At 38.6% G+C, this 25,334-nt stretch overlaps 1 protein-coding gene and 1 long non-coding RNA gene across 7 annotated transcripts in view; one reads left to right on the top strand and one right to left on the bottom strand.

Annotated features, from left to right (window-relative positions):
- Positions 1 to 25,334, bottom strand: part of eml5 (EMAP like 5) — a 133,843-nt gene that overhangs the window by 47,684 nt on the left and 60,825 nt on the right. For all 6 annotated transcript variants that reach the window (XR_010544413.1, XR_010544414.2, XM_065288563.1 and 3 more), the window contains exons 5-11: positions 15,029 to 15,214; positions 12,060 to 12,195; positions 11,187 to 11,388; positions 4,862 to 4,999; positions 3,551 to 3,807; positions 1,528 to 1,740; positions 1,280 to 1,447 (exon numbers count right to left, since the gene is read on the bottom strand). Coding sequence is in view for 4 of the 6 variants with exons in the window: in XM_065288563.1 (XP_065144635.1) it covers positions 1,280 to 1,447; positions 1,528 to 1,740; positions 3,551 to 3,807; positions 4,862 to 4,999; positions 11,187 to 11,388; positions 12,060 to 12,195; positions 15,029 to 15,214 (1,300 nt within the window). In the remaining 2 variants the exon portion in view is untranslated. The remainder of the gene's footprint in view (positions 1 to 1,279; positions 1,448 to 1,527; positions 1,741 to 3,550; positions 3,808 to 4,861; positions 5,000 to 11,186; positions 11,389 to 12,059; positions 12,196 to 15,028; positions 15,215 to 25,334) is intronic.
- On the top strand, positions 7,273 to 10,249 carry LOC135778361 (uncharacterized). The gene is made up of 5 exons (XR_010544542.2): positions 7,273 to 7,387; positions 7,616 to 7,673; positions 8,867 to 9,022; positions 9,138 to 9,291; positions 9,440 to 10,249. It is a non-coding gene; the product is annotated as an uncharacterized lncRNA (long non-coding RNA).

The following is a 25,334-nucleotide window of genomic DNA, read 5'->3' as shown; positions in this document are numbered from 1 at the left end:
AAAGATATTGCATTTATTCCACTGTATGTGGTTATGGGGACACTTCAAATGTTCTTAGGCAGAAATTGTATACAAAAAGGGTATTATTCCTCCCTTCAGTTGGAGTAAAATAACTTTTGCATAGATTATGATAGAGAAAAAATTCCTTTTTCCTCTGTAAGCTGACAATTGCTGGAATCAAACTGTCTGCAGGGACCTGAGATACCCAGGGCTAGAGTTATATACTTTCAAATAAAAACTTTAGAAAAAAACATTAAAAAGCGCCTATTTATTTATGTGTTTATTAGAGGACTGATATCACATACAACCATGTTGAGCACTTTCAACAGTGTTTTATGTAATTTCAAAGGGTTACCTGTAAAATGATACCAAACTTTTGTATGTAAACCTCTGCATGTGGGTATGGGATGCTTTTGAAATTGGGTAGGCCAAATCCAGGCGAAAATCCCCAAAATAGCTTCAGGGTGTAAGAAGTTAAATTAAGATGCATTTTCTTGATGAGCAAAATAACCTAAGAAAATAGGTCTAATTTTAAGACAAAACATATCAAATTTAAGTGAATTTGTGCTTAAATCAAGGCAAAATTATTTGCCAATGGGGTGAGAAAAAAATCTTAAAATAAGATTTATTTTTCTTAAACACTTAATTTAAGCAAAAATTTCTCACCCCATTGGCAGATAATTTAGCTTGTTTTAAGCACAAATTCAATTAAATTGTATAGTTTGTCTACAAACTAGACTTATTTTCTTAGGTCATTTTGCTCATCAAGAAAATACATCTTAATTTAAAAAATTTTAGATATTTCTACTGAAAACAAGACAAAAAAGTTTAGTAAGAGAGTCATTTTTTGCGGTCTTTAGGGCGTGTTTCAGCATTTCTAATAGGATTTTATTTTTAAGGTATATTTTTGGCCATTTTTGCCTTTTATTTTGATAGAGGAGAGGACAGAAAAGTACAGGGTGGAGATAGAGTATGGGATCTGCAAATGACCATGATCCGGAAATCGAACTGGGGTCGCCGAAAGTGCGAAAGCACCACATGTCGGAGCGCTGCCCACTACACCATTGACTCCGACTATTTCTAACATTTATAATGTGTTTAAAAACAATTTACAAGATTGGCTTTACAGAGACTTTAATTATTGTTTCTGTACTGCTTGTACTGCATCTAACTCCAATTTACATGGGTAGCTTGACTGTAGTTAACAGCTCCAAACAGCTAACTGCGAAGGAGTTTTTCCAACACTGCCTAAATGAGTTTTAAAAAGACTGTTTCATACCTTGAGGAGCTATGTGAAGAGTTTCTTTTGACTTCCTTTCAGGGACAAACTTCCACTGGAATACTGAGTGGTCAGCTCCCCCAATAGAAATCACCCACTGATAATCATGTGACCATCTAATATTGGTTATGTGTGCAGAGTGTCCTAAATATTTTTTAAACTTTGCACCTGGAGGTCAAAATAAGACAGAGTGATAATAAATAATGCAATCATAATGCAACAAAAATAAAAACAAAAACAGGACCCACCTTTCCTTATACATGGGTACCGAAATAATTTAACCAATCCATAATCGTCAGCAGTAATTAAAACTTGGTTACTAAAGTTTGCATCCACAGAGTTGATGTCATTGATATCCGAGTATTTGGGCCAAATCCCGTTCACCTCTGGTCCGAGGACACAGGTCCATGAGGACCACTGGACAAGCTTCAGTTCTTCCCTATTTGTCACTTCCTTGCCACCTAAAGACAAGGGACACAAGGAAAGACCTAAATAAAATTCAGGGTCTCAAGACATATGTGGTAGTTGGACTATTGATAACTTGAACTAACTAGTGAAATGTTCATAAATGGCAAAACCCAAAAATTATCGAAACCAATAATATAAAAATAAATGAGATAAAAAGTCAGCAGTTAGTCGACTGGTTGACCCGTGTGACCCATCCCTAGAAGCTAGTTTACCAGCATGTTCTGTATAGTGAACCTGGTTGACTGCTGATAGCTATAAAGCCTGATAGAGACACCAAGCGTTTAAATACATGGGGCCCTATTTAAACGATCCAAGCGCATTGTCTAAAGCGCACAGCGCAACGTCTAAATGGGCATGTCCGAATCCACTTTTGCTAATTTAACAAAGGGAAAAATGGTTTGTGCGCAGAGCGCATGGTAGAAAAGGGTTGTTACTTTTTTAATGAGTATTGGTAGTATTTTGGGCGTAACGTGCAATAAACCAATGAGAGTCTCATCTCTCATCCCCTTTAAAAGCCAGCTGTGCTGGCGCTATGTCTAATCCCTATTTAGATGACGGACTTTGTAAACTGAAAAACTAAGCAGAGAAAGAAGATCCCCAGTTTAAGATTAATGTTAAATAATTGTGTTGTTTTTCACTTGTATTGAAATTGTTATTTTTTATTAAAACCTTTAAAACCCGTTTTCTTTTAGTCATGGAAGAAAAAAGCAGGCTTTTAATTGCTTTAAATGTATGGCTATCCAATATCATCAAAAAATAATTTACAAGTATGTAAGAAAAGGTTTGTACTGTAAAAATACTTTATTTGTAACAAACAGGAGATAAAGAATTTACAAACGGCTCTCCGCATGTTTCAGCACTTGGACAGCGTCAGTTTTTTTAAGCATTACTTAAAAATGTTTCTCATACCACCATATCCACAGGTACAGAGTCATCATATACAATAAATCCGTGACGTAGCATTTTTAAAAAAACATTTAAAAATAGATGCATTTGTTTAAAGCAAAGCATTTATTTACTAACCAGGCTGCAGGTGAAGCAGCTCTTTGTGCCTTCACTGAAAAAAATGATTCATTGAATTTAATCAATTTTTTTAAGGTAAGTGGTTGCAATCAATTTATTTAAGCTACATTTAAACAAAAGTTTTATATTTTATTTTACTTTACTAATCTTTTTTGTTTAAATGTATCTTAAATAAATTGATTGCAACCACTTTCCTTAAAAAAATGATTAAATTCAATGAATAATTTTTTTCAGTGTTCTAACGTCTCATAATCGGTCCTCATTTATGTCGAAGAGACTCAATAATAATCTTTTACATTTGAATGATTTAATCTTTCATATTTAAAAGCGTTTTTGTGCTGCTGCGCATTCATGTATGTGATAAGCAAACCTGCGTTGTCGTCCTGTTTATAGGTGCATATTACTAATGCGCTCTTTAAATAACAAAAAACATATTGCGGCATTGACTTTAGACTTTAGACCAGGTATTTGTTGGTCAATGGCGTAGTCTATTTTAGTTGCCTCAAAATAGCAACGTGCCAACAATGTGCCTGAACACACCTCGTTTTCAGACCAGAACGCCCATGGGCGCAAAAGGGGGCGCAAATGCATTTGCTATTTAAACAACTTGGCGCTATAATTGAAAATGATAATTGCGCAGGGTGGAAACTAGCAAAGACACTTGCGTCGCGTATCGCGCTGCATTGCGCCGGGTGTAAGATAGAGCCCATAGAGTTTGATGTCTTTTCAATCAATAAAAACAGACAAGAGCATAAATCCATGAGAGGATGGAGGTCTTACTAGGGATCCTGTAAAAGAGTCGCCGGCCATTGCCATCGTTGGTCTGCAAGAACTTGCTGTCAGTGGACCAGTCCATGTGTGTGATGAAGCTTGTGGAGCCCACACATTCGCCAACCTTCTTGTAGCGTTGCATGACATTGTATATGTCCACCGAGTTATCATTAGAGCCCACAGCTAGGTATGATCCATCAGGGGAGTATTTCAGTTCATGGATGGCCTCTTTACGGTCCTTTATGTGAACCACCTCCGTCATGTCCCTGCAACACCAGTATGGTTATTATACAGTAAACAAAGTTGCCAGGGGTGCATGTACTTTCCTTTGTTAAACATTTTGTTTTTAATTTTTAAAATTGTACTTATTATTATAATAGGAAAATCTCAAAACTGTTAATACATCACAATAAATTTTGTGATTTCTTTTAGTTAATCATACACAAATTGTGTTCCTTTTTAAGAAAAGATAACAAAACCTGTCTGAGTGTGGGGTTTAGTTTCCTCAAACAGTTGATTTTTCCTACTGCTTCAATGATAATTAAGTTAATACAAACATACAAAATAAGCTCAGCTTTGAAATTAGGGAGAGGTACATTTAAAGACTTCTTAACCACAGTATTAATTTAAATGGGTCATGACATGTGTTTTTATTATTTTCCGTGATGTGCACTTATAAAATACTAAGTTTAAAGTCCTCCTGTGTTCTATCCTCTGAATAAAACAGTCTGATTTGTGTGCTACTTTTCACGTTGGGGCTGTCTCTATGTCAACGATAAAAGTTTTTACCGCTAAAGGAAGCATATAAATGAATCACTAGCGAACACAGACATATCGTTCTCAGCTAATGTGTACAAACACAGCAATGTTTACTTTTTAAAACAGAATTGCACCCTTAGGAATTATGACAATGTCTGTCTTTACTACATCACCAATCCCAGGAAGTAAACTATTGCCTACAATCTGTGTGTTTGTTGTAGTCCAAGAAAAGAGATTTAAGTTGGAGACGTTTACTTTGGGGTATGTACCTTTTGCATATGGTTTACATTTACAAATACTCACTTACACACCAAAGGAAATGTAAAATCATGAATCGAATAATTGGTGCTTTTTAATGATACCAAGATCTGTTATATGTCAAAAGGTCAAGGCAAATTTGATTCCTAATGTCATGACCCCTTTATATCTTCAAATAAGGAATAAAATCAATATTATAATATATAAGCAACGCTACTCTGGTTAGCTGATGAAATCATACAGACAAAACATTTTAGGAAACTCTGATCTGAACAGTGTCTTTGTTGTGTCTGTGTTGTTCACCTGACTCTCAGTACTGTGAAGGATCCGTCTTTCATGCCAAGAGCAAGGTGGATACCATCTGGGCTAAAAACAGCACATCGTATTGGTTCTTCCATGTTGCAGCGTGCTATCAGCGCGTGATCCACAAGACTCCAGATCCTCCGAACACAAACACACAATGATCCATAAAGATACACAAATTAGCATGTTGGCCATTAAAAATTTTGTTTTTAATATTCTGTATCTAATCTGCATCTAATTTAGCCCTAGAGGAAAACTTGCTCAGAGGTTGCTTTTCATAGCTCAAGAAACTTTAATGAGTTCTTAATTATGTTTTGTTAAAGCATCAGTTTTGTACCAGATGTGTCTCCTAGAAAGCCGTATGAGAAAACAATCAAAAATGGGCTAATTGTTTTCATACTGTGAGAGTACAGTGTTATAAAATGAATGAATAATATTGCTCAGAAGATTTGGTCTTGGGAGAATTTGATGCGAAACGTTTTAGTTTTTAACTTGGACTTCTTAGCAGTTTTCTAAACTTTTAATTTTTGTTAATTACCATGACTTTTATTATAGGTGCAATATGACCCTAACTCTAAAATCCAGGCTAATATATAATAATAATAAGATTAGGAGCATCAAAGTTTGATTTTCCTCACCGATTTCACTTTAATGTTAATCTTTGACATGACCTTACTCAGTCAATATTAAAGGGACACTCCACATTTTTTAAAATAGGCTCATTTTCCAGCTCCCCTAGAGTTAAACAATTGAGTTTTACTGTTTGGAATCCATTCAGCCAAACCAAGTGTGGCGGTACCACTTTTAGCATAGCTTAGCATAATTCTTTGAATCTGGTTAGACCATTAGCATTACACTGTAAATGCAAACATGGTACTTACTTAAAAAAAGTCAATTGACCTTAATCAGTTTTTATCAACCTGCTGTTAAAGGCGGAGTCCACGATGTTTGAAAAACGGTTTGGAAAAGGAGACGGGCCGACTACCAAAACACACTTATAGCCAATCAAATCAAATCAAATGCCGGGTTGCGTATGTGTGGGGCGGGTCTATCAACAGAAGGTCCAGATTTTATTGGGGTAGGGGCGTGTTTGTTTAGGTGATTTCAAATATCAACATTGGCTTTCAAACATCATGGACTCCGCCTTTAACACTTGCTTTTAGTGAGTTACTTGTACTTTGAGGTTGAAAAATCTTACCAGCTCAGTCTACTTAAGCTGGATTCATATAGAAAAAGTAAGTTTATGACATGTGGACATGCGCAGATCAGTCCTCTCTGAAATGCCTAAACCCAACCAATCAAGGTGCTTCGTGGGGCGGGTCTTGGCGTTGCGGGAATCATAATTTTGCAGACGGTCGTTACAAGTCACCTCACCACATGCCGCAACTGACCAGGTGGAGCTGGACCTATACATCGCTTCTACGGCACTTTTGATTATCTTCAGCCGAGATTCTTGTGCTTGGCACACTTATTTGGTGAGTAAATATTTTACCTGTGTGCACAGCGTTTTGTATCTGTAAGTCTGCGCCAGTATTTTGCGCTTGATTTGCGTGTAGTAATGTCTGCTTACGCTGGCTAACTATATTATAGACATAACGTGGCTATATTTTGCTGAAACTTGGTCAATACTTTATTATTTTTTCAATCCACAACTTCCTCGGTGTTGAAAATTGGAAACTTTAAAGACTTTTGACACGTTAAAGTTCAGGAATAACTTCAGTGTTATGCAGCGCCGCAAGTCGTCAAAGTATCGCGAGAGCGAGACGAAAAAGATTTCTTGAATCATTCTCTCGGTACTTTGACGTCATCCAGCTGTCGGTTCTTGCGGCGCCGCATGAAGTCGAACAAGCCTAGTAAGGTAACTTTTGTCGAGTAACGTACTGACTAGCATGATGACAGAATGATCCCGGTGGTTTGTGAGTTTCCTGAGCTTTATAACTGATTTTTATAAGTTTAGGCAGAACAAGTATGTATGTATCATTTTATTTTAAGCTAGGCTGTAAAGTTAGCACTAATGCTAATTTAGCTACCAATAATAACAGTCTGTGCTTATCAAAGACAAGATTACCACGTGTGTCGACATATGATTGGGGATATCCCAACAATGTTATTTTATTTAACACTCGCACTTAAAACTGGTCGATATTCGTAGCTGTGCCGTTTCCATGGTTACCACGTGTAGTACCCAGATCAGACACGTTACAGACAAGAGTGTCTCCCTGTCTGAATTTTTTTTACACAGTTTATCATAGCCTGTTATGATGGGGAACGTATTTGCTGGCATACTCCGTTGCTTACATTATTATTCAATGTCATCTTGTACATAATATGCACATTTTAATAAGGGGAACTGTCTGTGGGTTATAGGGCTATGTTAGTTTTCACATGTAACGTTACTTGTTTGTGAGTTGTGGTGAACTTTGGTTGTATTAAATTGTTGTATTTTTTTTTTTAAACTGTCCTCTTTCAGGCTCAAGCAGAATGGTAATCAATCCTCCACACATTCCATAATCCCAGCAATAAAAGGTATTTTCAACTAATAACTGTTATTATTGCATGTTAAAGTAAAAGTTATTCTTACATCAGAGCAATTGGATTACAACAAAAGCAAATCAATTTAAGGAATTCAAAGTAAATATCTTGTGTGTTTAAATGAATTTATCATTATAGTACATTTCATCATACAGAATATTTTGTGCATATGTTGAATTTCAAATATTTGATGTAATTAGTATTTCTGAACTGTCTTTATAGATACTGTGGACAGTCCATCATACCCAGGACTACAGTATCCTAGATGCCAACCACAAAAGTGAGTAATTTACCTTTTGTACTGCTCTGTTCGCTTGTCTTGAAGTTCAATGATGAAAAGCTTGATAATTAGATTTTTGCAAGGATTTCCTTTTTCCTATAGCTCTGGTATTTAAGTAAGGGATAATGTACATTATCCCGCTTATTACACGGCTACTTGCCACTTAAAAAAAAACTGGTCATGAATATGAATTTGAAACATTTTATTGGCATATTTGTTTTAAATTAACATTTATATCCTTCCGCGAAACTTTGCACAGATGCATAAAATGATCGTAATACCTTATTAAGATCCTCTGCTTCATACTTGTCTGTCTCCATTTTTGTTTTGTTTTAGCCAGTCTTTGAGAAGTTTTAATGCCCATTCTGTTTTTTTTTTTGGTGTTGGCTTCGTAGCTGTCATGCTCTATTTTGTCAAGTTCAGTCTCAGTAAGCTCTCTGTGTCTTGTCGCTGTTCGTTCTTCTATCCACTGTTTAAATGTTTTGTTTTTTCCGTACATGTTAAAATGAATGTCAAAATGTTCCAGTGTTTGTCACAAGATGGCGCCAAACAGTAATCTTTATTGATCTTTATATGGCGCGGAGCGATTTTACTCGTACAAGTAGTCCGGCTATGCGTTATTATTTTGGAGCGGTTATTATTTGAAAAGAACGAACCTGCAAATGTCTCAACTGACCAATCAGAATCAAGCATTCCAGAGAGCCGTGTAATAAAGTCTGATAATGCAGCCAGCCCTATCTTACACCTGATGCACAGCGGACTTTCCCTCCACAGACGCACGTTAGTAAACTAGGAATGAACTTGTGCTCCCTGGGCTGTTCAGCGCAAAAAAAGAAGGCGTGTTCCGGCGCAAACAATCCCTGATGCTATTTTGCAGTTTCTAATGTCTAAAGTCAGTGGTGGAATTGTTTTAAGTGTTGCTTGTGGTATTCCGATGCTATTTTTAGCGAGCATGCTTGGCCATAATGTAGAGTGTGCACAACGAGCATACACTTTGATTCCCTCATCTACACGAATGCATTTGCATTTTTTCTAATCATACATTATTACAAGGAAAAATATTAAAACATTAATTGTTGTGTCCGTGAAGATGTGAAAGAATTAACCCAAATTATTATTATTATTTTAACCAGAGCTTATTTGTGTGGGTTTCTCCCATCATCCCCATATAATGTCACTTCTTTGTGTTTTAGTGGAAGAAATGAAGAAAAAACAACCAAACGTGGCACTCTCATTTCACAAATGATGGACCAATCATTCCCACTATGCAGACAAGAAATTGTAAAAAACAAGGGCCTGCTGTACAGAACATGGTTGAACGATGGCCAGCACTTTTCACAGAGAGACAGGTAACCTATTTTTGTTTTCAACCAATAAAATTATGCAAATCAAAATGAATTCAAGGGGTGTGGCTAGAAATCCAAACACTTGTTGGAATGTTAATACCCCTCTCTACTTTTTTAGGTGTTTGCTGAGTTTAATAGAATCGCCAGTAAGAATCTTGAGGGAGACTTGAGGCTTTGGACCAGTATGCCCCACGTTTCATTGAACTTTTCAAAACAAAAAGGGAACTGTTGGCCAGAAACTCAAGGAGCTGATGCAGCACATGAGCTGGCTGGTAAGTAGATTCATTTTGCTTTTGATCTGTATGTTAGTTCATCAAGTTCTAAATGAGACAATCCAGACCAACCTATTTTATTTCCTGTCTGCTTGTGCCTTGCAATTTACTCTGTTAACTTATCTTTTCTTTCTCTGTGTATCATTAGACACCAGGCTCTAGAATGCATCACTGTTGGTGTCCTGATGGTTGTCAGTGAAGATAGTCCTCACGAGGGTCAAAGCTTAGTGGTCCTCCAGCCCATCTCCACTGCCATCATTCTGGAGGGAGGTATTGTTATGGATAATGTTAAGAACTTGCCTCAAGTCTTTTGTTTGGGATTACCCAAAATGCATGGCAAATACACTCAACTTTATTTAGACTGTGATGCTTGGACTGGGAAAGAAAAACCTCCCACCAAAACGGTTGACTCTGAAGAACAGTCTTCTGGGTTAAAGAGCTGTCCGATAGAACTTTGGAAGCTTTGCAGCCATTAATGTTCTCCTGTTGTTAGATACAGTTTGATGCTTTCATGCAACTGTATTTGCTTCTGATCTTAATAAATAAAAGAAATTCCATTAAAGTCTGTAATGTTATCCAGGTATGCTAATGTTGGAAATGGAGCCACCGTGTTTTATTAAGAGTTGTTAGTTGTTATTAGATGATAATGTCAGAAAATAACCTACCACGGTTGTCCTGTTTACATTTGTGTTTTAGGAAAGCTTTTTATAGTTGTAATTTAGTACAAATACAAACCCCAAGGAGTGATGTTTTTGTTTGTTGCTTTAATCCTTTCACTGCTCACTTTGGGACACAAAAGCATTTGTTGTACTTTCAGTTTAAAATGCAATTTTTAACTGAATGCAATTTTTTTAATGTAAAAAAAGTTACATTTTAACTCTCTACAGTTAAATCAACCACAACTTTGTTTAGCTGCTGTTATGTACATGAATGTGCATTGAATAAATGTTGTAATGTAGCTGAATCAAGTGCGTGTTCTTTTAAATTATATGTTTGGGATGTGTTTATTAGATCGTAACAACAAAACAAGGACCCAAATTGGTTTCTTTGAGTAAGCAGAACTAAAAGTATTAAGTTGTAGGTATTTAGTAATTCTAAGTGGGGTTAAATTTATATCAAGCAATCCACACAAAATGAAAAAGTTACATGAACTTAAAAAAAGCATGTTAGTGGTACTACTAGATTAATACTGCACACTTAAAATAAACAAGCTTTTATAAATCACTAATCTTAAGCTAACTTTGCTTAATTTTTTTGAGGCAACGAGTTTGCATACTTTTTTTAAGTAAGGTCAACTAATTACATTTTGCAGTGTACGCTCAAAAATAACCAAATTTTTTATTTTAAACTTGACCCTTCTGTAGTAACATCATGTACTAAGAATGATGCAAAATTTAAAATTGCGATTTTCTAGGCTGATATGGCTAGGAACTATACTCTCATTCTGGCGTAATAATCAAGGACTTTGCTGCCAATGATATTACGCAGTGCTGAAAATAGTCCCCAGCTATTGAACGTTACCCAAGGGACTATTTTCAGGCACTGCGTAATATTATTGGGTCTAATCAGATTCAATGAATTATGCTATGCAATGCTAAAAGTGGTACCGCCAGACCTGGAGATCGACTGAATGGATTCCAAAGCGCTAAAACTCAATTGTTTAACTCTAGGGGAGCTAAAAAAATAAGCCTATTTTTTAAGTGGAGTGTCTCTTATCAAGGTTATCAATGTTATATTGTCACAGAATGTTCTTTGCATTATCTAGGATGATGTTATGTAGAAAACCGTAAATAAACAGCATTTTTTAGCCTTGACTGCCCACAAAGTCAAAGACATATGATTATTTAACTTAATACTGAATTGAATCAGTTTTTTTGATGTGTGATTGTTCTTACCGAACAGAGCGGTCGTCGCTGCCGGTCATGGCAAGAGGTTTGGTTGGATGAGTTGCCAGGGCCCACAGCTCCCCCTCACAGTGACCCTGCATGATAAGAAAGGGCTTGGTGCGATCATGCACCACCACCTCAAAGATCTCGCTGTCCTGTGTGCCTATCAGAATATGATCCCCTCTCCAGCACACGCTACGCACTGACAGGCCTGCACAGATCCATTGTATACACAATTAAGCACCATTAATATAGCAATACTACAAGTTAATCACAAAGGTACACAGATATGATCCTGAACAGACTGAAGGATGTACACTGGGTATGCTGTAGACCAGTGTTCTTCACTCCCAATCCTGGAGAGCCAGTGCCCTGCAGAGTTTAGCTCCAACCTTAATCAAACACACCTACCTGTGATTTCTAGTGATCATGAAGACCTTGATTAGCTTGCAGGTGTGTTTGATTAAGGTGGGAGCTAAACTCTGCAGGGCACCGGCTCTCCAGGGTTGGGAGTGAAGAACATTGCTGTAGACCATCATGAGCAACTAGGGAGAAGATGGGGAGGGTCTTGGATGCTTAAAAATACATATAGGATTGCTGACAAACAGAGGTAAGAGCTACGGATATACTGAAAGACAGGGCGGATGGCCTGCATAAACAACACTGACCACCACAACGCACCTCTTGAATTTTCACCTCTAGCTACTGATGAGTCAAAGTTAATGGAATTAAAGAAGAAAGAAACAAAGATAGGACTCAGTTAGAGACAAAAGACAGTTGTTTTGTGGGATCCTGCTTTATTGTAGGCATTATAAAAAAATTGAAACCCTAATGAATTAAATAAATAATTGTGTATGGATTCTTTGAATTTGTCTTACTCACCCTTATATCCCTGGTCTGTTTCCCTGAGGTCAATGACGGTGATGGGTTTGAAGTTCAAGTCCCATAGCCTGATACAACCATCTCTGCCTCCAGTAGCAAAGCCTTCCTCACACGCATTCATGCTGAAAATCCCTGACTGCACACAAACACACACAGGTTCAGTAAGAGAATGAACATCTCTGACAACTAAAACAATTTAATCAAAAGACATCCACTGTCTCAAACTTTATAAAAAAGTATTGTAAACTGCAGTGATGGTCCTGAAGGTATCATATAGTATCATACGAAATTCAATTAGTCTTTTTTGACTACAATTTACTTTGTACTGTAAACATCTTAAAATTTAAATAGTGCCAAAACATAATTTATTGAAACTAAACATAAAAAATCTAATTTGAGAAAATTAAATAAAATAATGTGTAAAACATAACAACATTTAGTCAACACAAACAGAATTTCATAGTTCACACAAAATTGTAAATGTTGTTTGAACCCTAAAAGTCATTCTTTGTTCTTTAGAACCCAATCGCAGAAAGTGTTGTTTTGGGTTTTCAAACTACTATGGGAGTGGATGATTCACTATCCACACCCATATTAACAAGAAAACCCTTCTAGCTTCAAAATGAATCAAAGGTGTTACAGTAGATAAATAACATCTCAGTTAGGGATTCCCTGAAGGAAGGAAACTGAGACGTCACATCGATGTGCAACGAAATTGGGAACTTGCTTAGAGAGACCAAATCTGCCTCATGTGTCTAAAAACGAGCCGATGAGTATTGGCATGCAGCATTTGCATCTGCTGGGAACATCCCACCGGGCTAGTATAAAAGGCAAGCAGGTGCGCTGCATCAATAGTTTTTCTCTGAGGAGCCAAGTCTGGGAGTCCAGGCTGCCTCAGCAGTGGTACAGCATTCGTGGCGACGAGACTGGCATCTCCGTTTCCTTCCATTCAGGAACAAGGATAACATCCGTAGCCCAGACATTCCCTTTCAGTCAGTCACTTCAACATCACACCAATGATGACGAATTGTCAATCCCTACCAAAGTGCTATGGGTGCTGCCCCTTTCTAGTGCCCTGCATAGGCCTCTGGCCCCCTATAAGAACCTCCGTGTCCCGTCCAAGGACCACACATGAAGGTTTCATAGATCCGGTAGCGGGTGCCATATGGTGTCCCCTCTCTGAGAAAAAAGGTCCTTGCTCAGGAAAATCCACTGGGGAGGGGCTGTCGCCAGGAGCACAAGTTCTGTGAACCATGTCCTGATAGGCCAATAAGGTGCCACTAGAAGGATGCGCTCCCCGTCTTCCCTGACTTTGCACAATGTTTGTGTGAGAAGGCACACTGGGAGAAATGCATATTTCTGGAGCTGTGTGCCAGTGCATCTGTTCCGAGTGTTCCCTCGGTCAGAGAGTAAAATAGGTGGCCGTGAGAGGTTTCTGTGGACACAAACAAGTCTACCTGTGCTACCCCAAACCGTGGACAAATCAGGGTGGAGTTGCCACTCTACTAGACGTGCTGCCTCTGACAGCTCATCGGCCCTACGGTTGAGCGTGAATCAACCTCAGATGCTTCTGACTCCACAGGAGGAGATGGCCGGCGAGTTGTGACATTCGGCAATCTACCTTGTCAGTTGATATACGCAACGGTCGCAATATTCTCTATACGGACTAGAACATCTTTGCCTCGTAACTCTTTTGAGGCGGTCAAGAGCAAGATATACTGTCCACAACTCGAGGCGGTTGATGTGCTGGGGTTCCTTCCAGACTACTGATATGCATGCCTGTTGTACATGGCCCCCATCCCGTGAAGGAGGCATACGTGAATACCACAGTATGCCTGAAAACCTGTTCTATGGACACACCTGCCCAAAAAAATGAAGTCTGACCACGAGCAAAAGTTTGGCGGCAAGCCAGTGTGATTTGAATCCAGGCCGCAGGGGAAATGGCGGAGACAGCCGCTGTAACGCCTTCACGTCAATGATCAGTCAAGAATAAGAGAATAAGAGACTCTCCAGACAACCACGCTTCTAGTCGAGCAGATGACCGCTTGGCTTCGTAGTGAAAAGCTACTGATGTAGCGCACCTGCTGCCCTTTTAAACTCGCATGGCAGGACATTGCCAACAGATGCAAATGCTGCACGCCAATACTCATTGGCTCTATTTTAGACACACGAAGCACACTGGTCCCTCTAAGCGAGTTCTGTCATTGATGTGATGTCAAAGTGGCCGACTGACAGGGAACTCCATTAGACTTAAAATTTAACACACATGACATGACAAGTTGGGTGAAGACATTTACTCTACTTTCTTGTTGTGGATATTGCTGTTGTTCCAATAGTTAAGTAAACATAAAACTGCCTAAACAACAATTCAGGCACAGAGAGTGTGCACTTAAAGACTTTCATTAAATAATGAAACCCTTTGTATGCATTCAGGACACTTAAACTATACGTATCAAGTCGAGTGGAGTAATTTTTTAACACTTTTGGGTCCTTTCAAGCTTAAAGAGGCGGTCATCAACCACTCCCATATTAACCAGAAAACCCAAAGCAACACTCTGTCATTAAATGAAACAAACACTTTTCTTAGGGTTTTAAAGATAAAGCAAGACATTGAGGGAACAAACAACTTTAGAAAGAGTAAATAACAAATGAAAATAAAGTTTTCATTTCTGGGTGACCTATCCTTTTCATTTCTTAATAACTGAATGTTTGAGAGAACAAATTGACTATGACACAGGCCAAATGATGCACGTAAAAGCAATTATTTACAGTACATGGACATTAAAGCTTCTTCTTAAAACACTCCAAGCATTAAAAGCTGTATCATCTTGTAATATAAACTCTAAAGCTCTCATGACAGCGATATAGACAAACTACTTTTTTGCTCAGCTATAAATGAAAGCAAATGCAGATCTATGTCAGCTCGGCGGTCAATCTGAGGTGGGTGGTGGAAATGCCCACTCACGTACCCCATGGGCTCCTTGAACTGTTCGAATTAAATTGATTCCTTTCCAGACATAGATGTCTCCATTCAAGGCACCAGAATATGTGATCTCCTCTCTCGCACAGGCCAGACAGAGGATCGTCTGAAGGTCGCCGGTCTTCCCAAACACACCACGCTTAGGTGTCAGAGCGTTCCCACACAGACTCCAGAACTAAAGGAGAGAGTGATACATAAATATGAATATGTATAAATATTGAAAGCATTATATACATCAGTTACACTTTCATGATCTCTTATTTGTTATGATTGCTGTTGCTGTAGTCTCTCGACTCTTTACTTGATATTAGTCAGTCCCTCCAGAAAAACGCGATTATGTGATCGCATGATTCAACGCATTATGGGGGGGATGCATTTTTTAAAATATGCCGCACTTTCGCAGCATAAATTGCAGATTTCCGAGTGCAAAATTTGCAGTGCTTGATTTCATAATCTTCGCATTTTCGTAGAAAAAATCACATATATCTTAGAAAGTTGAAAAATGTTGAATTTACCTCACACAAGCGCAGCCATGTCCCCTGTTGCCATGGAAACGTTCTGAATTGACATGATTATGTGACGGGAACATAATTGAAAAGCTGCAAAAGATGCAAAGTTTTTTGCAAGTTCCCGCAATTTCATTGCATTTTTTAAGAAAACATGCCGCAAGATCAACAATTTTTGCCCGCAACAATCACAAAAAAACTCTGCGTTTTTCTAGAAGGACTGATTAAGTTTTGAACAAACTTGTGTTGGTCTGTGTTATTCAATTTGCGTTTTTTTAGTAAGTAACCGGCAGATATTACCACTCCCATCGGCGCATTTTTGGAATTGCACTCTCATGCCGTTTAGTAAATCTGGCCCTTAATATGATAATTTTTTGAAAAAAAAAAACATTTAGAGGTCTTACAAAATAAATAGTGACATGGTTAATCCATAGCAGTGCACATAAATGCGCACTTGTATTAGGGAGCAAAATACATTTTCCTGTGATCACTGAGAACATGCACAAAAACACATACAGGCTTGCAAAAATACTACTGCTTACACTTGTTAAACACATCATTAAAATGCACAGGCACATTCCCAATCCAGAACAAACACTGATAGCCCCCACAGCCAATGCATAATAATTGCCTCATTGACTCTTATCAGCTGTGTCTGTGTGTGTATTTGTGGGACACCCCGGAGCTTTATTTCATGAGGTCACATGCTTTTGTTTGAGAGAATAACAGGGTTAACTTTGTGTATGACCTTATAATGTAATCCTGAAGTGTTTTTAAAGCGGGTCAGACATTGGTTTCTAAATTATGTTCTGCCATACGAAAGAAAAATTACTAATCTCTTTATTATCTCACTTATTCTCCTAGATAGCAATGATATTAAAATTAGACAGGAATATCTTATTTCTTCTTAGACAACACTCTATTTATGTGTTTCCGTAGAACTAGTATAACTAGTAGAGTTTGGCACTAACACGTCAAGGGTATCCGTTTGATTTCCTTCCCAGGTAACCTAGGACCTTCAATGCTTCGTAAGTTGCGTAGAGAGCATTGAAGTAATCTCTTAATGCATAAATTTGTCACTGTCTGTAAAAACCCAGCATCATGGAATTAAATGAGTGCACTAAATAATGGCCACTAAAGCTTTGTTTATAGTCGCGCTTTTGTCTGCAACACGAGTCTCTGCTGATCGCGCCCGCGTCTCTACAAACAGACAAGGCGTTTATAGTTGATGCACTGGCTGTTGCATTATTCTTTGAACCGCCAGGGGGCGACGCAAGCAATCAAGTCAAAAACAAACACAAAGAAGAGGATAGAAGTTGTCGTCCGCTGGAACAACCCTGGTGCTGTAACATCAGAACTTGAAATATAAATATGAGAACATGAATAAAACAACACTCTCTTAAATATGTGACCAGTCAAGGAAAGTAGGGACACAAGTCGGATCTGGGGCATTTTGAGTTATTCACAGATCCTGAAAGTGAAGTTTCTAAGCTTTCCAACAATGTGTAACACATGAAAAAATCTGATAAGATTTGGAGAAGTTGTGGCCATTTAAATATAGAACTCAGGAAAACTCAAACCGAGAAAATAGAGAAAGAATAGTTAACACTTTTCCCTGTTGGGAGAGACAACAGGGCTCATTTACATCTCATTTAGCTAAGCCATACCCCCTGTAAACCAGTTTTGAGATACAGATGTTCTAGCATCATATGAAGTATTTTGTGACAGAAGTCCAGATGACAAAAATAAACATGACTTTTTACCTTTGTGTTGATCACAAGTCGAATCCAGTGTGTTTCAGATGTGTAATTCATCCAATGACCATTTTTGTCCACAAATGCGTATAATCCGTGAAATATAGATATAAAGTCTATTGTTTACATCATATTTCGCATGAACGTCTGGTAATAAAATATAGTAACATGTAAGGTACACTCCGGTAATTTACATTCCGGTAAACACATGAACCCGCCTTTAAAGTTTGTATTTAAAATTGTGACGTCCTTTAGGGATGTAACCAATCGCTCGCTCGTTCCTCCATCAGCCAATGACTTCATGGAAAATATTGTTAGAAAAAACATGTAGCCAATTATATAACAAATCCAACGATATCTGTGTGACTTTTTTGTGTATGTATGACTTCATGCTATGCTGCAAGAACTGACAGACAGATGACGTCAAAGTACTTTGACGTCATCCGACTGCGGCACCGCATATAGTCGAGCAAGCCAGTGATGCGGCTGACATACGACGCAGCTGACTGTTATCTTTTCCGCCCCAGCTTCTTTTTTTGTCTTCTGTTTTGTGCGCCCGAGCTTCGTTTACAGTCTGGGGAGACGCACGCTGTAAGTTTAACATAAAAACTTAGCAAACATGTCTGAGGAACAGGTCAGCCGCGTCACTACAGTCACGTTAGTTCATGCGGTTCACAACAGAACCGAAAGAGAAGACCATGCTGAATAAAGTCTAAATTCTTGCTATTTTTTCCACCAAAATGTATTTTCGATTTTGAACACATTCTAACTGACCCACTGATGTTACATGGACTACTTTGATGATGTTTTTATTACCTTTCTGGACATGGAAACCGTAGATTTTGTAGTGTGTTCCGAAGATGAACGGAGGTCTTCCAAGTTTAGAACAACATAAGGGTAAGTCATTAATGAGATTATTTTTATTTTTGGGCAAACTATCCCTATTAAGGGGCCACGCTGTTCCCTTTGGGGGCGGGGGAAAAACACCCGCTTATCCAGTATGTAAATATACACAGACAATGATGCCCTTCCGCTGCACGCAAGTGTCTTCGGAAAAACAAGTCGATTTCAACCGCAAAATATATATTAAATATAAATAAACTGCTATCTCAAACATGGAGAGGCGTCTTCGTGATCTCAACTAACAGATTCTGCAATAAAACGAAAATCAAATAAAAAAAAACTTTCTTTCTCAAGAGTGCTGCCGACTTGTGTCACTGGTTTCCGTGACGGGTCACATATGTATTAAAGTATATGCATAAACTGCAAAGTTTCCATACTTTACTTCCAGAGTGTCAGATAAATAGTATATGCATGGATTGATCAAAGAGATACGTCACTGGCTTGCCTTCTTGGACAGAATCGACTCGAGTTCGGTTATTTTCAGATGCGAGCCGTGCACACCTCCACGCAATATGGGGTTTCGTGCATCCAACGTGCATGACCGTCTGTGCAGACGCGCCGACTATAAACATAGCTTAAGGTTTAGGATACAAAACAAATGGTATAGGTATAGGGGTATAGGGGGCGATTATGAACACAGCCACTATCTTTCCTTAACAGCATGTTTCTCTGTGTCATATAACTGTGTTTTGCTGTTGTTGTCATCATGTCTTTAATGATGTAATTTTCCGTTATAGTCCTGTCAATCTTCTCTTGTAGTTCTTATAATGTTGCCCCACTATAATGTATTTAAGTGTTTCCCATCATTTGTGTGCTTTGTACTGTTTCTTATGCTTCCCTAGATTATGTTTCACATTTGGATATACAGACACTTTTAATCTACACATAATCTGCACATCTTTGTTGCTCTACTATGCCCAATGTTTCTAAAACAAGTTATTTTTACAAATCTCATAGTTCTGAAATGCACAGTGTGCTCTGATTGGCTAGCTGAGCCTGTGCACTTCAATTGGCCGAAAATAGCTCAAGCGTGTTGAGAAAATGTTATACCCTTACCAAGTGACCCTCTGGATAGCACCTTTACTAGACTATCAGAGACATGCATCTCTCTCTCTCTCTCTCTCTCTCTCTCTCTCTCTCTCTCTCTCTCTCTCTCTCTCTCTCAATAATTAATCCAAATAAATGTTATAATTAATTCAAATAAATACAATCCTATCGCCCTACTTTATCTGTGTTGGATTTAAAGCGGACAGAGTGCTAAATCTAATTAGCCTGTCCAATTAAAAACATCAATGCCTTAACTTGTTTTTAACTTGGAAAATGTCTTTTCCCTGCCAATTATAAGCAAAGAACAGAGGATACTACACTCAAAAAAATGTGTGCTAAATAGTACTAAAAGCTCGTAATCATAGGGGAACCATTTTTAGCCCCACAGAGCACCTATATATAGCTCTGTAGAACCATAAGTTTTGCTAAAGCATGACCATAGTACCATCCATGGTTCAACATAGCACAATAAGGTTCTACGTAGGTGATGTTTAGCACTAAAAATGGTTCCCCTATGATTACGAGCCAGTGAACCACTTTTTGTGCTATTAAGCACCATTTTTATTGTAATTTCCCCACTTAGAAACAGCCTTTGTGCACAGCTGGCCTGTAAATTGTGCTGAACATCGATTGGGTTGTACTGTCTTGTAAATAAAATGTAACCACAGGTTTTTAATTGTGTCCTCTTTTAAAAAGCCAAATGAAGCAGTTTTGCTATCGCAAAGAAACACAGCATCTCCAAGACATAGCAGTGACAACACTACAGCAATAAACAAAGCCATGTATTCTTTCTGAAGCCATGTATTCTATCATGCAGATATTCAGTTATGGCTACAGGGAATTGATCTGATGTTAGGTTTAGGGTTAGGTTTGGAAGCAGAATTAGGATAAAAACAGCTATTCTGGTTAGATAGGATAAAGCTATAGCCTAAATCACATAAAATGTTGGGTTTATGGTTAGGTTTGGAGGTAGGATTATGATGAAAACAGCGCTCATCCTGCGAGATTTCACGAGATTTGGCCGTAGCTGTATCCCTTCTAGCCACAACCCGGATATTCCCACACAGTGATGTAGATATGTGCGATATGTCTGATTGAGGTCTTTTAAAGTGGTCTCATTCCATTCCATTTTTCAGATATAAAAAAATCTTTATATCTGGGACGTTGCCCTTTGGTTAGCTACTGTATATGTCAACAATTCTCATTTGTTTCTATGAATTTATGAATAATTTTAGGAGAAACACGTAAGATGTTTTGTACAGTTGATTATACATTACGTGAAACATAATTGAGAAGTCTACTAGGTCTCCTGGGAGACATTAAATAGCCTCTCCTCTGAGCAATAAAAATTTAATCTGGGCTCTAACAGCCAACACCCGCAACCAGCAGCACTCAACCAAACATCATCTCAAATTTCTTTGTTTTCAATTCAGAGGTTTTAATTACAGTTCATTGTCTCCATAAAACCCAAGCACTTCAGCGTTGAAAAAAGCAGTCACGACATGAAGAGGGGAAGAAAAAAAGCGTAAGATGAAGCTGTTGCTGGCCCATTAGTAGCCCTGCGCCGGTGGTTCTCTTCCAGACAGCCAAGCTGTATGACGTCAGGGAGCTTCAGAGCAGCACTGAATCACAAGATCCTGTGTTTCTGCAGGTCTGTGCTTTGCCAAAGCTTTAATATAATCAAAATGACTCAGTGCCATTCATCTGCCAAGCCTCCATTAGAGGAAGCCCGGCTTCATCCTGAAGCACATCTCCCTGCTCTATGGAGACAGCCGCCTCCTGCACGACCGTGCGTGCCGCTCCGAATCTGCACATCTAGACTAATCAAACAGCCTTAAAGCCAGCAAGACAACTACAGCATAATTAGCATACTGGGAGAAGGATAATTAGTCCAGGGTGGCCCACAACACCTTAATCTGGTTACATGTAATTGCGTGGTGTGTGGCCGCTGTCACATATCTGATTTATAAACCACTGTTGTGACTGTTGTGTTATTTGTGTAAATATAGTGATTTTGTTTGGCCCTGTGTGGGTGATGTCGTGATTATGTGGTGGAGGCAGTGAGAGGGTTCCTTTGAGCAGGCAACCTCAGTTGAACCACACATGCTAATATTGGGGCTTATTGCGGCATCAGAGGTGTAAAAAGTACACAAAAATGTTACTCAAGTGAGAGTACAAGTATTGAGTATAAATTTTACTCAATTAAAAGTAAAAGTATCTGGCCAGAATCATACTTGAGTAAAAGTAAAAAGTACCCCATTAAAATTGTACTTGAGTATTAAAAAAGTAAAAGTAACAGGAAGAATAAAAACTAGACTCTTGTTTAAGCTTTTCATCTCTAAAATGAATGAACCACATTCAAGGTTTTATCCTGCTTTGCAACTGTTTGTATTTAATTGTATTTATTTATCAAACTATAAGCCTACAACCTAAATGCAACATGCTACTCAAAGTTGTAACCTCAAATTTAACTCCAGAAATCCATTTCAGTCTGACCGCCCTGATCGCATTTGTGTAGCTTTTCGGTTACGTCATGCTGTCGCGTCACGTAAAATGTAAACACATCAGACGTCGAGGCAGATTGTCATGCCAGAGCGACGTCATTGCCATAGAAAGAGTGCAGATAATCCGGAAAACAGCAAAACGCTACAGGACGCACAGATCAGATCTGAACAGTTGTGATACACAATATGGACATTGGGTCTGTCAAATTGAATATGCACCAAAATCAGATTTGGACTGACAGTGTGAACAAGGTCTTAGTCTTGATAGAGAGCTATAAATAGCAGAGAACGTGTCACACGGGAACACACTTCATGTGTTGTCGATTTCAAAGCACCGAAAAAAATCTTCATCATTAGATGAACTGTTAGCCAATTCCTTACGGTGCATTCACACGGGGCGAAAGCGTTAACGCTTGATGGAAGGCTTGTCTGAAGCGTGGCCAACAGCCAATCACTGTGGCCGCAACACATGCTCCGGTCTTCCATAAATGTAATTGGCCGGCTCTGCCTAGGTTAGGCGATCTGATTGGCTGGCGCACACGTTGCCGCTTGAGAAATGTTTAACTTCTACCGCGAGCAACATGGATATATATAAAGGCTAGATGCTGCTGGCCAACTGAGTGGAACGTCCGCATTTGGCAGCCATCTTACCACAGGGCGCTCGCTCACTCGTAGCATTGTGTTTTAATGATGCATGTACTTTAAAATGACCATAACTTGCTTAGTTTTCTACCGATTTTCAAACGGTTTGGTTTGTTATAAATGTCAAAGATGTACCTATGACACTACATACTTAAAAAAAAAAAAATGAAACATGTAAAAGCATTCAGAATTATAGCCAGGTTAATAACGTTTGTAAGAAACCAAACCGTTTGAAAATTTGGTAGAAAATTGAGCAAGTTATGGTTTAACATTTAAAAGTATGCATCATTAAAATACAATGGTACGAGTGAGTGAGCGCCCTGTGGTAAGATGGCCGCCAGGTGATGACATTAGAGACTCCGCCTTAACACATAGCCTTTATACATATCTATGGCGAGCAACGGCAGTGACGGGGCACCGACGGATCCACAATTCAGTTCGGCAACGCATGACGTCACCCATTAAAAGTGAATGGGAAGCATTAACGCTTAAGCCCAGTGTGAATGTACCGTTAGAGTGGTCCAAAGGCTTTAGAATAAATAACATTTAAATTAAACTGGCCATCAGTGCAATCCAATTGGTTTGGTTAGAGCAAGGGAAGAAAAAATGAGGTGATCTCTAAAAAAGTACTTTTTGACTGTAAATAAAATTGTAAGGAGTAAAAAGTACTTATTTTTCTTAAAAAATGTAATTAAGTAAAAGTAAAAGTAGTGATTTTTTATTATACTCAAGTAAAGTAAAAATCCTCCAAAATAATACTTAAGTACAGTAATCAAGCAAAATTACTCAAGTACTTTACACCTCTGTGCGGCATACATACTTTAAGGGGTACCCCGACTATAAACGCATTAACAGTTGAATTGGATATATGAATGTGAAATTAAAAACAGTACAAATGTCATAGTTGAAATAAACTGTAATAAATTTTACTCTTGAGGCCGTAATTTTGTGTGATCACAATACATGACATCAGAACGTTGCAATCAAAACCTGTTCTATTAACGCTACGGAAAGGAAAACATGGTAAACAAGTCTTCAATGAAAAGATTGTACAATTATGATATAATGATGAAACAGAAGATCAGAGTCATAAATGCACATAGACAGTAGGTGGCGGTGTGTGGTCTTGAAAGCTGCATGCCATTAAAGAGGACGTTCACGTGACTTTTTTAAGATGTCAAATATTCTGTGTCCCCAGAGTACGTATGTGAAGTTCTAGCTCAAAATACCATAAAGATAATTTATTATAGCATCTTAAACTTTGTAGGTGTGAGCAAAATGTGCTTTTTTGGGTGTTTCCTATTAAATGCTAATGAGCTGATCTCTGCACTAAATGGCAGTGCTGTGGTTGGATAGTGCATATTAATGAGCGGTATTATCCCCTTCTGACATCACAAGGAGAGCCAAATTTCAATTATCTATTTTTCACAAAGAATTAATTACCAAAACTAAGTTACTGTGTTGATCTTTTTCACATTTTCTAGGTTGATAGAAGCACTGGGGACCCAATTATAACACTTAAACATGGAAAAAGATTTTCATGATATGCCCCTTTAAAAATACAAGAACATCAACGTCTTCTGTTCACCCCTTTCAATATGATTCGGAGAGTAACATAAATGATGAACTACAGAAAATATACGAATGAAAGATGATAAAAATAAACAGGTAAGAGTTGGGGAGTGGAAAGTAAAATATTCTCACATGATAAACTAAAGAACTGTAGATACATAGTAATTACTATAGTAAACAGTTGTAATATTTTGCAACAACCATTACACGTCAGCGACCCACAACGCACTATGCTCGAGACATAATGTCACCCTCCACAGCTTAAAATGAGTATTACATGTTGAGACGTTTTTAAAGGGGGGTTCAACGGTATTTCATGCATTCTGACTTATTAACACAGTTATAGAGTTGTTGCCTCATGCTTAACATAGGCAAAGTGTCAAAAAAGCAGTTGGACGTCTTACAGAGTATTTCTGTTCTGAATGCACTTCGCCAGGGTTCGTACAAGTTTCATAAAGTTTTTTCGATTACAGGAACTGCTGATGTTTCTACGTATCACTTCTTTTTATGGGCACTTCCCCCGGAAAACATCTCGGTTACTATCGTAACCTCGGTTCCCTGAGAGAACGTGAACGAGACATTGCGTCAGTTAGCTGACGCTATGGGATTGATCCTTCAATCACGATCACGATAACCCTGAAGCCTTATTGCACAACGCCAGTGCAGTTGAAACTCGCGCTGGCCAATGACGCTCAAGACGGCAAAAGAGGGCGTGGCCTTCTCACTATAATAGCAGCCGTCCTGAGCGAATATCTTCAGTAAAAACGACTGAACGAGCGTACAGCCTACGAAGCCGTGAGCACGGCAGCTAACGCAATGTCTCGTTCACGTTCTCTCAGGGAACCGAGGTTACGATAGTAACCGAGACGTTCCCTGTCGAGAACGTTCTCTCGACATTGCGTCAGTTAGCTGACGCTATGGGAGATTGTATAGAACCGCGCCGTGCATACGGCAAGATAGGCCAAGCATAACGAAGCAAACAGCATGCAACAATCTCAATGACCAGCCGATAGCGGCATATCGTACTAATCACCAGCCAAAAACCATAACAGGGCCAGTAGCGTACTAGCGTAACACCACATTAAGCGGGTTAGAAGTAAACGCTAAAGAATTAACAACATACCTAGCGAGCGGACGGCGTCCGGCGCACAAGTTGTAGAAGTGTTTAGATCATTGGACTAGCGGCGGTGAACACAGCACTCTTGCAGTCACCTGTTGACATCCCCAAACGGCGGACGAGGTCCGGCGTTGAAGTTTGTAGAAAATAATCCACATGCAATATTCATATGACTCAGCATCCAGCGAGCGGGTGATTTCCGGCGTCCGGAATGCAAGTGATAATCCGCAAAAACCAATACATGGTGGTA

This window comes from Paramisgurnus dabryanus, chromosome 17, assembly GCF_030506205.2.
Source record: "Paramisgurnus dabryanus chromosome 17, PD_genome_1.1, whole genome shotgun sequence".
NCBI lineage: Eukaryota > Metazoa > Chordata > Actinopteri > Cypriniformes > Cobitidae > Paramisgurnus > Paramisgurnus dabryanus.
Note: the sequence above shows the minus strand (reverse complement) of the source record. Positions and strands in the feature narration are given on the sequence as shown.